This window comes from Benincasa hispida, chromosome 1 (assembly GCF_027475165.1).
Source record: "Benincasa hispida cultivar pf3 chromosome 1, pf3_genome.v1.1, whole genome shotgun sequence".
Lineage (NCBI taxonomy): Eukaryota > Viridiplantae > Streptophyta > Magnoliopsida > Cucurbitales > Cucurbitaceae > Benincasa > Benincasa hispida.
In genome coordinates, this window is record NC_143478.1 from 56426274 (window position 1) to 56439372 (window position 13099).

General features: G+C 33.3%; 1 protein-coding gene across 1 annotated transcript; it reads right to left on the reverse strand.

Annotated features, from left to right (window-relative positions):
• Positions 1-11438: 11438 nt before the first annotated feature.
• On the reverse strand, positions 11439-13087 carry LOC120088085 (chaperone). Its single transcript, XM_039045139.2, has 2 exons — positions 12927-13087; positions 11439-11794 (listed from the first exon to the last, which is right to left on the reverse strand). The coding sequence occupies exons 1-2, from the start codon at positions 13037-13039 to the stop codon at positions 11569-11571; spliced, it is 339 nt and encodes a 112-aa protein (XP_038901067.1). The 5' UTR covers positions 13040-13087; the 3' UTR covers positions 11439-11568.
• Between the last annotated feature and the right edge of the window lie 12 nt (positions 13088-13099).

Consider the following 13099-nt stretch of genomic DNA (forward strand, 5'->3'; position numbering starts at 1 on the left):
TGTTGATTTTTTTTTTTTTTTTTTAAAAAAAAAAGAAAGAAGAAGAAGGAATCTCTATCAACATTTCCTATATGAATTTCAAAAATAGGAGGAGTCTAAGTTAGCTTGGAGAAGCATTATTGTAGAAGTTAGGGATCTCAAACTTAGGAAGAGTCTAAGTTGAAATTAAAGAGTAAGTTGTATATAAGTTAATGAAGAGATATTTTTTACATATGTACTTCGTTATAATTGCTAAACTCTTTATATAATGAAGTTTCTTTTCACTAGACTCACAGCCCCTGAACGTACTTGATATTGCAATGAATTGGGTTGCCAATTTTTATATCTCTCTATCTTAGTTATTATTTTTTGATATTACGTTATATTGTTTATTAGTTATCTTTATTACAGACTTTATACTTGACATTTGTATCATGTGTTACATCTACACTATTTTTTTATAATAAAATATCTGAACATAAATAATCAAGCATTTCTTAAAAAAAATTAAAAACAGGGAGGAAAAAAAATCAATTTCATCTCTAAAATTAGATAAGGTTAATAAATGTTACTCCAATCTTATAATTTTCCTCCATTGAAGGTGAAATCTCATACCTCTCCTAACTAACAATTAAAAATTCCTATTATATATTTATTTTATAATCTTTTTCACCTTTTAAGTTTAAAATTTACCAAATACTTATTTAATTCATTTACAATTGTTTGGTTTTTAAGAATGTAAATATTAATAATTATTTAAAAGCTACAACAATCCAAACTGAATCTAAAAAAAAAAAAGGGAAAAAAGAGTATAAATCTCAAAAAGCATACCAATTGCATTATTAAAAAAAAACACACAGAGACAAGCAAATATAAAAAATTAAGCCTAAACGAAGTAAATGCATTGACCTATGAAGCACATATACTTTGATACCGATACTTCCAGATACTTCCGATTTGACGTATCTATTTCTACACATACTTTTTTTTAAAGAAAAAAAGACAAACAACTCATCTAATCTTTCCCAATCTAAAACTAGGCAACCTATTTAAAAAGCTTACTACTCGAGTCCAAAACTAAAAAGAAAAAAATAAATAAAAGACCAAATCCTAGAATCATCTAATTTTCATCTTCATATTTGAGTCCCCTCAAAGTCCACCAAAATATAAATCTGTAACAACCCAAATTTGTACGTATATCCTATAGGAAATTAAATGTCAAATGTTAAGCAGGACGAAATTTTATTTAAAGGGAGGGTAAATGTAATACCCTAACCCTAATTTAGAAAGCAGGAAAACAAATAAAATATATAATTAAGAATGAAAAATATATAAACTTAATAGGAAAATCAGGTGGAAATTTAGAATTGAAAAAAAAATAAGAAATTTATTAATTATCCAAAAATAATGAATAAGAGGGCAGAATCATGGAGAATTAATTAGAAGTTGGACGCTAGCTAATTCAGGAGACAAAGAGCAGTAGATAACTTTTTGTTTGGGCACTGCTCATTGGAAGAATTGGAGGCGAATTAATTGCCCATATACTCTTAAAATTGGAAAGAGTTAAAAAGGGGGAAGTAGAATCCACAAGCAGTGAAGGTAACCCACGCGTGAAAAACTAGCGAGATTGGAGAGAAAATTGGAGAGAGCGAGAGTGGAGAGAGCGAGATTCTCAGCGAGACAGTGGGAGAGAGCGGGAGCCATGAGAGCGAGAATGAGAGCAAGAGCGAGAGCGAGAGTCACGAGAGCCAAACTAGTGAGAAAGCTAGAGATAGCGAGATTCTGAGAACAAAGAGAGCGAAATTTGGACAGAAGCGTGGATTATGCGTTGAATTTGGCCACGATCTTATAGATTATACATGGAGAACTCTAAAATTGAATACAAACAAAGGTTGAAGACGTAAGGGCAAACGTTAGCCAAAATTAGGTGTCTTATTAAGAGAAATTCTTAAACCTAAGTAATTTTAAAGAAGCCATTTGTAGGATGAGTTGTCACACAGAAAAGAGTTGGAAACGGCTATAAATAGGAGGCTTTGGGCTGGAAGTTAAACTCATTCTCAAAAAAAACTCAGTAGTAAAAATCGTGTGAAAAAAGTGAAGTAATTTTGTTAGTTAGAAGAAGGAAACGCAATGGAAGTGCTGCCCAAATTTCCTTCTGATTTAAGAGGGAAAGCTCTACTGATTAAACCATAAGGAATAATAAGGAATAACTAGGATCGTAGTCAAGGTAAGTAGTTTATCTCACCCTCTCTTTAAGTGTTTCATGGTAGTGTACCTTTAATATGTTGCATAATTATGTTATTGTTATGTTGCATAACATGTTTAAAACACGTTTGTCGACAAGGGACCCCATGCATTATGTTTGTTCATAAGATTAAATTTTAATTAGATAAAGGTTATGCTTCTAGGGCTAGCAGGGCATGTATGGTTGCACCCCTCTAGACCCAATTCTATGTCAAGATTATGCTAGGGACTAGCAGGGTATGTATGATTGCACCCCTCTAGTCCAATCTTACATTTATGTTAATGGTTGATGTTGGATGCGACTCTGACCCTACTGACTGCATAACCCGCTAATCATCAGATGGGTTAGTTTCTGCCTAAGTCTTCATCTTTTTATCAGGGTGGAGAAATTTACGTTAGAAGCATAACCGATCACCACATGTTATTATATGTTTTCTGTCCTAATCATATGTTTTCAAAACATGTTACATGTGATTGTGCATTTGGTCACTACCCTATGTGAGAACTACTTACTGGGTATATTATATACTCATCCTATTTATATAGACTTTGTAGGTAAGGGCACAACGTAGGTGGCAGAACTGGACGTCGCTCAAATGGCCAACCATCAAACTCACTGTTATAGGCATATGCATTTTTGTATCACAACGCTAGTGTTTTATGGATCCTGGTGTTTTGTAAAATAAACTTTTTATATAGTTTTTTTACCTAATTTTCTATATGTTCTTTTGAGATTTTTACCAAAACTCATCTCATAATAGAAAAGTCTAAGCATGCATGTCGTAGCGCTCGGACCATAGTATGTAAGGATCCGGTCGTTATAGGTTGGTATTAGCGCATTTGAGCCAAGTAGGCTCTACCAATTAGAAGAGTCGTGGTGTTTGATGGTTCGGCTTGTTAAGTGATGCTCACAGTTATGCCAAATACGCTAGTAAGTGAAATTTTCAAACATAAATAACTAAGTAAACATAAGGTATGAGTTAAAAATAAATAAATAAATAAATAAAATTAGATCGCTTCCTTATTATGAAAATAAAATGTGTGTACTAGATGCCACCACCAAGGGTTCCAATACGACAAGGCAGACCTCAAAGTGAATCCACAAGGGATCAAAATCAAGGACATGGACAGATGCCTTACGTGTTACTTACACCAGAGGCGCTACAAATACTAATACAAAATATGAGTAATGGAAACACAACCTTGTCTACCACACCAATAACCAACGATACAAATGATTCGAAGATCATTCGAGAATTCAGGAAGTTCAATCCTTCAACATTTGATGGATCATCTGTGGATCCAATTATAGCAGAGAATTGGATAATAGAAATAGAAACTGTTTTCCGCCACATGAACATCCCAGAAGAACAAAAAGTAAATTGTGCCACCTTCATATTAAGAGGCGATACAAAGTTCTGGTGGGAATCCACAAAAAGAACAATCAAAGGTACAGTCTCATGGCAGCAATTCAATCAGGCTTTTTACAACAAGTATTTCCCTTTGACAGTGAGATATCAAAAGGAAGTGGAATTTCTTAATCTTCAAGAGAGCATTTCGGTGGCAGAGTATGAACGGAAATTTGATCTCTTGTCCCACTTTGTCCCTCAACTAGTGGACATAGAAGAGAAGAATGTAGAAAGGTTTATTTGGGGATTAAGAGAAAGCATTCGAGGCATTGTTACTGCTTTTCGACACAAAGAGTATGCCTTTGCCCTCGAGTCGGCCTTACTCATGGAAGTAGATCTTGCTGCCAAAACCTCAACTTCTGAACGAGGATTCATGCCAAATTAAAAAAGGAAATTCACCCAACAAGGCTTCCAACGTTCACAACGGTAAGAAAAAAATTTCCAAAGCGCTCTGGGCGTATAGTCACAACAGAAGAGTCAAACATTCACATATCCTAAGTGCATAAATTGTGGAAAACACCATCAGGGGCAATGTCTTCGGAACTTAGGGGTGTTTTTCAATTGCGGCTAGACGGGTCACTATGCAAAGGCTTGCCCAAAGCTCATCAACCAAGTATCAACTGCCCAGACCACCCAGCCTCTAGTAACAAGGTTACCCAACAACAGAAAGGACGGGTGTTTGCTGTTACACGTCAAGAGGCAGAGGATCAAGATGCAGTTATTACAGGTACATTACCCATCCTCGGGTATTATGCCTTCACTTTATTTGATTCGGGCTCTAGTCATCTCTACAATATTTTCACAACATGCTCAATTAACATCAAAGCCCTTAGGCTACATTTTATCTGTAGCTACTTCTGTCGGAGTATCTATGTTGGCCCACTCAGTAGTAGAAAACTGTGAATTGTCAATATCAGGACAAAAAATAGGGGTGACCCTTATCATCCTAGACATAAGTGATTTTGACATAATACTAGGTATGGACTGGTTAGTAGCAAACTATGTAAGCATAGATTGCCATAATAAAGTGGTCATATTCATCTTTTCAACAGGAACCAAGTTTAAGTTTAAGAGTTCTAATACACAATCAGCCCCAAGAATAATTTCAGTCTTAAAAACTAAACATTTGCTCAGCCATGGGGCTTGGGCATATTTAGCAAGTGTAGTGGATTTACGAGACCAAAAGGATTAAATTAAGACCATTCTTGTAATAAGAGAATTTGAAGATGTATTCCCAGAAGAGCTACAAGGTTTACCACCTAGTCAAGAAATAGAATTTTGTATAGATCTAATTCCCAGAGCTAAACCAATATCTAAAGCACCATATAAAATGGCACCCGTGGAATTAAAAGAACTCAAAATACAATTACAAGAATTGTTAGATAAGGGATTTATACGCCGTAGCGTGTCTCCATGGGGAGCACCTATCTTATTTTTTTAGAAAAAGGATGGATCAATGCGTTTATGTAGTATAGATTATCGGGAGTTGAATAAGTTGACAATAAAGAATAAGTACCCACTCCCACGCATTGATGACCTATTGACCAATTACAAGGAGCCTCAGTATTCTCCAAAATAGACTTACGATTTGGATATCATCAACTACGAATCAAGGAGTCTAATATACCCAAGATTTCTTTCCGAACAAGATATGGGTATTATGAATTCATTGTGATGCCCTTTGGATTAATGAATGCCCCAGCAGCCTTCATGGACTTGATGAATAGAATTTTTAAGGACTATTTTGATAACTTCGTGATCGTATTTATAGATGATATTTTGGTCTATTCCAAGTCTGAGGCAGAACATGAAAAACATCTTAGGGACGTCCTTTCCATATTAAGAAATGAAAAGTTGTATGCCAAATTCTCCAAGTGTGAGTATTGGACGCGACAAGTCACCTACCTAGGGCATATCGTAAAGCAAGAAAGAATTTCAGTGGATCCTGCTAAAATTGAAATAGTTAACAAGTGGCCTCGCCCAACAACAATCAGCGAAGTGCGAAGCTTCCTTGGATTAGCAGGATATTATAGACGATCTGTGAAGAATTTCTCAAGTATAGCATTACCCTTAACTAACCTCACCAAGAAGAATAATCCTTTTGTCTGGAATCAAGCATGTGAGCAAAGCTTCTAGGAACTAAAAGAAAAGTTGACCACAACCCCTATTCTCACTATACCTGACGAATCAGGGGGTTTAACTGTGTACAGTGACGCATCGAAGAAGGGGCTTGGTTGTGTATTGATGCAACACGAAAAGGTAATAGCATATGCTTCAAGACAACTAAAACCTTATGAACAAAATTATCCCGTTCATAACTTGGAGTTAGCTGCCTAGTCTTTGCCTTAAAGATATGGAGACATTACTTATATGGGAAAAAGATCCAAATTTATATAGATCATAAAAACCTTAAGTACTTCTTTACCCAGAAATAGTTAAATATGAGGCAACGAAGATGGTTAGAATTAGTCAAAGGCTATGACTGTGAGATCCTCTATCATCCAGGAAAAGCTAACATTGTTGCTGATGCTCTTAGCAGAAAGTCAGCTCATACAGCAACCTTAAGTACCATCTCCAAACACATAATGATGACCTTGAAAGAACTGAGATCTCACTAATACCAGAAACCTTCACAATTCAAATAGCACAGTTAATTGCAAGACCTACATTAAGGCAAACTTATCCCCCGCTTTATTGGACCCTTTGAAATATTAGAACGTATTGGCCAAATAGCTTATCGATTAGCACTACCACCCACCCTTTCTATAATATATAATGTCTTTCATGTATCGATGCTTCGAAAATACGTGTTTGACCCATCACATGTAGTAAATTATGAACCTCTACAAATAAATGAAAACTTGGAATATGAAGAGACACCAGTTTGCATCCTAGCAAGAGAGAAGAAGTCACTTCGTAAGCGGGAAATAAGTTTAGTGAAGGTTCTTTGGAGAAATCAACAAGTAGAAGAAGCTACATGGGAACAAGAAGAAGAGATGGAAGTCAAATACCTATATCTATTTAAGAACCAAGAAACTTTCGAGCACGAAAGTTCTTAAGGGGGGAAGAATGTAACAACCCAAATTTGTACGCATACACTACAGGAAATTAAATGTCAAATGTTAAGCAAGACGAAATTTTATTTAAAGGGATGGTAAATGTAATACCCTAACCCTAATTTAGAAATCAGGAAAACAAATAAAATATATAATTAAGAATGAAAAATATATAAACTTAATAGGAAAATCGGGTGAAAATTTAGAATTGGAAAAAAAATAAGAAATTTATTAATTATCCAAAAATAATGAATAAGGGGGCAGAATCAGAGAGGATTAATTAGAAGTTGGACGCTAGCTAATTCAGGAGACAAATGGCAGTAGATAACTTTTTGTTTGGGCATTACTCATTGGAAGAATTGGAGGCGAATTAATTGCCCATATACTCTTAAAATTGGAAAGTGTTAAAAAAGGGGAAGTGGAATCCACAAGCAGTGAAGGCAACCCACGCGTGAAAAACTAGCGAGATTGGAGAGAGCGAGAGTGGAGAGAGCGAGATTCTCAGCGAGACAGTGGGAGAGAGCGAGAGTCACGAGAGCCAAACCAACGAGAAAGCTGGAGAGAGTGAGATTCTGAGAACAAAGAGAGCGAGATTTGGACAGAAGCATGGTGCATTGAATTTGGCCACGATCTTATAGATTATACATGGAGAACCCTAAAATTGAATACAAACAAAGGTTGAAGACATAAGGGCAAACGTTAGCCAAAATTAGGTGTCTTATTAAGAGAAATTCTTAAGCCTAAGTAATTTTAAAGAAGCCATTTATAGGATGAGTTGTCACACAGAGAAGAGTTGGAAACGGCTACAAATAGGAGGCTTTTGGCTGGAAGTTAAACTCAATAGTAAAAATCGTGTGAAAAGGGTGAAGTAATTCTGTTAGTTTAAAGGAGAAAATGCAAGGGAAGTGCTGCCCAAATTTCCTTTTGATTTAAAAGGGAAAGCTCTACTGATTAAACCATAAGGAATAATAAGAAATAACTAGGATCACAGTCAAGGTAAGTAGTTTAAGTGTTTCATAGTAGTGTACCTTTAATATGTTGCATAATTATGTTATTATTATGTTGCATTACATGTTTAAAACACGTTTATCGACAAGGAACCCCATGCATTCTGTTTGTTCATAAGATTAAATTTTAATTAGATAAAGGTTATGCTTCTAGGGCTAGCAGGGTATGTATGGTTGCACCCCTCTAGACCCAATTCTATGTCAAGATTATGCTAGGGACTAGCAGGGTATGTATGATTGCACCCCTCTAGTCCAATCTTACATTTATGTTAATGGTTGATGTTGGATGCGACTCTGGCCCTACTGACTGCTGACTGCATAACCCGCTAATCATCAGATGGGTTAGTTTCCGCCTAAGTCCTCATCTTCCTATCAGGGCGGAGAAATTTACGTTAGAAGCATAACCGACCACCACATGTTATTATATGTTTTCGGTCCCAATCATATGTTTTCAGAACATGTTGCATGTGATTGTACATTTGGTCACTATCCTATGTGAGAACTACTTACTGAGTATATTATATACTCATCATATTTTTACAGACTTTGTAGGTAAGGACACAGCGTAGGTGGCAGAACTGGACGTCCCTTAAATGGCCAACCATCAAACTCACTGTTATAGGCATATGCATTTTTGTATCACTAAGCTAGTGTTTTATGGATCCTGGTATTTTGTAAAATAAACTAAATATAGTTTTTTTACTTAATTAATAAAATATTAGATATGTTCTTTTGAGATTTTTACCAAAACTCATCTCATAATAGAAAAGTCTAAGCATGCATGTCGTAGCGGTTGGACAGTATGTAAGGATCAGGTCGTTACAAAATCATTTGGATATCTTCAACAATTCTATGAAAAAGTTCTTCGTTTATCTTCATATTTCTCCCTCTAATCTTCTTCTTCTTTGTAATATGAGTCACTTTTCTATTGCATTTTATTAACTATTATACTTCAACATCTTAGATTTTTTTTTTGTATTGTATTTCAGTGTTTGTATTCTATTTTTGCTATTGTTATTAACTTGTATGCTAAATTTATCTATATCTTAGATTTTTTTTTTTTAAAAAAATATATCTTTAATGTATCATTATCCTCGTTTTTTAAAAATATATATTTAAAAAATATAAAAAAATGATGTATCCTTAGACGTATCTGTATCCATATCTTAGTTTTTTAGAAATTGACGAATTGTCGTATCTAATCGTATCCATATCGTGTAATCGTATCTGTGTCTATGCTTCATAGGAGTTGATGATTAGAAAAAACTTAATAGAAAATTTTCTAACAGAAGTTCAACTCTAATAATATCAATCTCTGTAGTATCATCAATTTCTTAATCATAAAGTAATCATTTCTTTGTTTTTTTGTTTTTATTTTTAAATTACAACACTTTAGTTCAAATCTTAAGTAAAAATTGCAAAACCAGAAATTTATGATAAAAATGGCAACACTTGCCCCAAGTAAAAACTAAAGTTCATATGTACTAATTAGAAAAACAACCCATAATTACTAAATGTACTATTATTTAATATATATATATATATAAGTGGATGAAACACTAAAATAAAACCAATCACAATTTCATAGTTCTTTGTTATTGTTAGCTATCCATTCAAAGTGCAAAAAGATCAGCTTTTGAGATCTCAAGTGAACTAAATATCAAAACTTTGATGCAAATATTCCTATCTTCAACTTCACTAATTGAATTTTTAATGGCAAAGTTTCAAAAACAAGATTTTTTTTTTCTTTTTGAAAAAATAAAAAAGAAGAAGCATATAATCAAGTTTGAGCAAAGCAATCAGTTCCTTTCATCAATTTGCTTGCTATAAGAGCAATGCAATCACTGTCATTTTTGTTTTTTGGGTTCACTTTAATGAATTTTCCATTTTTTCCCATTTTGTTTGGTCCCAATCATACCCACTTTTTGTTTCATCTTCTCCTTCTTAGGAAATTAATCACATCTCTTCCCCCACTAACTTCTTTATGAATATGGCATCCTTACCTGGATGCCATTATTAGACTTCCTAATTATCCAAATATTATACCCAAATTTTTTTACTAATTATCTTAGGTGGGTACATTTTATCTTTTCAGTTACAACTTTTTTTTTTTTTTTTTTTTTTTTTTTTTCATTATGTGATTCTTATACAATATCATAAATAAATAAGACTAAGTAAGGTTTCAGGCATGTTTGAGAGTAATGGAGAAAGACTTAATCTAAGATTGTTGATTTAAAATAATTACTGGTAATTGTGTTCTAAAAAAATCCTTACAGTATGTTTTTGATATGTTAATAGTAAATTTGTGTAATTTAGTTAATGAAGCAAAGTAGATTATCATTATATTGATATTTAGTTTATAATTTATTATAATATAATTATTTAATAATTTATATGATTTGAATTGTAACTAATTTTCTTTAGTCTAAATTGTTTGATAATTTTTTTAAAATAATAATTGTTATATGGAATTGAATCAATTAAATTTGAGAATAGATGTGAGAAAGTAAATTAATATGGAATGATAAATTTGAGATTGGTAAATGATTAGGGAAGGAAGGTACCCGATATTTAGGAAAGCTAAGATCTAGAAGTTGGTATCTAATAGCTTTTGCACATCAGAACAAATTTAATAAGTGATTCTGGATATATCTATATAATCATATTGATGTTTGGTTCCAAACTTTTAAAATTGATTTTACATTTTTATGTATGGATTTAAAAGTTATTTCAGAATGATTGATGTGGTCCAAACGCTATTGTGGGTATTCAACCCCAAATACATTTATAATTCTAATACAACCAGTACTACCTAGAAGTAGTATTAGTGGTAAAAGTGAGTCTATTTACAGGAAGCGCGAGATATGCTTCGTTAAGTTCATATTCTAGTTATAACGATATATGGGGGGTTTTGTGTGGATAAAAAATAAAGTGCAAAAAAATAAAGGATAGTGGGTAAATAATTTGGCCCTCACTAGTTGCTATGTGCACTATTTTAATTTGCATCTAGAACATCTCGATTACCTGTCTAAGAATACAATTAAAAACATTAAATTTTTAAGAATTAACACGATTTAAGCCAAGAAAGATAGTCCTTTTACGAAGCTATTAATGATCAAATTAATTAAAAGAAAAAAGACATAAATAGATGAAATGAGATAAAAAAAATTAGGATAATTGTAATTGGTAGCATTTTTAGGAATAATAACAAGTGTATAACATCATTTAAAAAAAATGCAAATATAGATAAATCTATCAGTGATAGACTTTTACTAGTGATATGGTCTATTACGATAGACTACTGATAGACTATTTAAATATGACCATAGTTGCAATTTTTTTTTTACATTACGTTATATCTACTAATATTTTGGGTCTAATGTCTATATTTGCAACTGTCTCAAAATTTTAATGTAGTTTTGAAAATTTACCAATTGAACACTTAATTTGAGGACAGAATTAGATGAAATTGAGCGTTAATGGAAAAGGAAATAAAATAAAATTTCTTCTTAATTCATGGTAAGCGTTACAAAGTATTAATGGGAAGAACATTGTTGCTTAAATTCTTCTAAATTCTTTTAGTTTGGCTTCTCTTTAGCAAAGACAGGTCTTTTTCACAGACCCAAATAGGGAAAAAGTTTAAAAAATCTGTTTGAAGTTGAAATCTTCATCACCTTATCTGGCATTTGTGGAATTTCAACTTTGTGCAGTTGCTTCAAAACTAGTAAAAAAGGAAGGGGAGAGAAGAGAAAATGATGAGTTAAACTCTGATAGAAGAAGCTATAATTGGTACATTTTCATTACATGGGAGGGAGCATCAGAATGAAATGATCAAAAGTTTCATTTCTAAATGCCCAAGAACAATGATCAAGTTCATGTCATTTGAGAGCAGCAATCTGGACATTGGAAGCGACCTTTGGCATTGCACCTCGTGCATGGGATGGAAGGCGCATTCGACTCGTCTTTGCCAAATGATTCGTAAAACTCAGCAAGAATGTTAACGCCGAACAGTCCACCTGATTTGATTGATCCAACTCCTTTACATTTTGAACATGCTATCATCCTCAGGTCACCACATCTCTTGCACATGCCCAAGGATCTGTCCAAATAGAGAACATAGTCAAATCACATTCATCATAATCAACCACACTTTCAAATGTACAGTTACTTTCAATGAATCTTTAAAACAGTTCCTATTACTATAGTTTATTGTTGTTTTTTCTTAAAACAAAAACATCTAGACCCTATTAACTTCTCCTCACTAAATTTAAAACTTTGAAACCATATTCACATTAGTATTTAATCAAATTTGATAAACAATAACTTCAAATGACAAAATTTAAGAGTTATTGAAAATACATTGACTAAATTTGGACGAAGTATAAGGAATAAAATGAAATGAAACCTAAAATACAGGGACCAAAATGATAATTTAGTCTTTTAGGAAGTAAATCCTTAATCGAGTATAAGGGAAGACAAAAAAATTATCTAATGAGAACCCTACTACAACAAATGTGAGTATCTTCATTTGAACAAGAACTCAAAAGAACGAGTATAAGTCAATTATCGCTGAGTTATAGTCATGTTAGAAAAATATCCACTCCATAATAATCATTCAATATGTTTTCAACATTCGAGTGAAGTTCAAAATACAGATTGTAAATTCTCTATGTACAATCACAAGTCAGCATTGTTCTAGTGTATCTCAAATAATATCTCCAATGGAAGGGATGAATGAGTAACATAGAGGGTTGAGGTTCAATGAAAGGAGGAGACTCTCATGAATACTAGGATAGAGCCACCTTCCTATAACATCTAAACGATACACGATCAATCCATTAAAAAGTGCAATTATCAGATATGAACAACAGCAATCCCAATCCATAGTTTGAATTCTCTTTTTCTTCCATTGGAAATCCGACTTTTCCCCATTAATACATGGAAACTTTCAATGTATAAGTACTAGACGCAACCAAAAAGCATAAATCATAAAGTGGAAACCAATTTGGGTTTCTTATCCACAAATGCCTAATCCTTAAACCAGTAGCTAACAAACAGACTCAATCAAACAAAAACCTAAATGAATTGAAGTCATGGGTTTTGTTCAATTTGGGTTCCTTCATCAGATCATCACACATAACCCAAAAAATTTTGGGAATTGAAGAAGACCCAGAAAATGAAAACATGTAAATGAGCTTTGAGAAGTGAAAATGGGAAGAACAGAACAAAACCTGCGCTGAGAAGAAGAGATGAAAGCGTCGATTCTAGGGGCAGAAATGGAGGCGCAAACGAGGAGAGCCCCCACTGCGAAACCGGCCAATTCGCTCCCTGTTATGCTTTCCATTGGATTTCATTATCTTCTTCACTCAGGATCAATCCATAAATCTATCATATCGTTTGATAT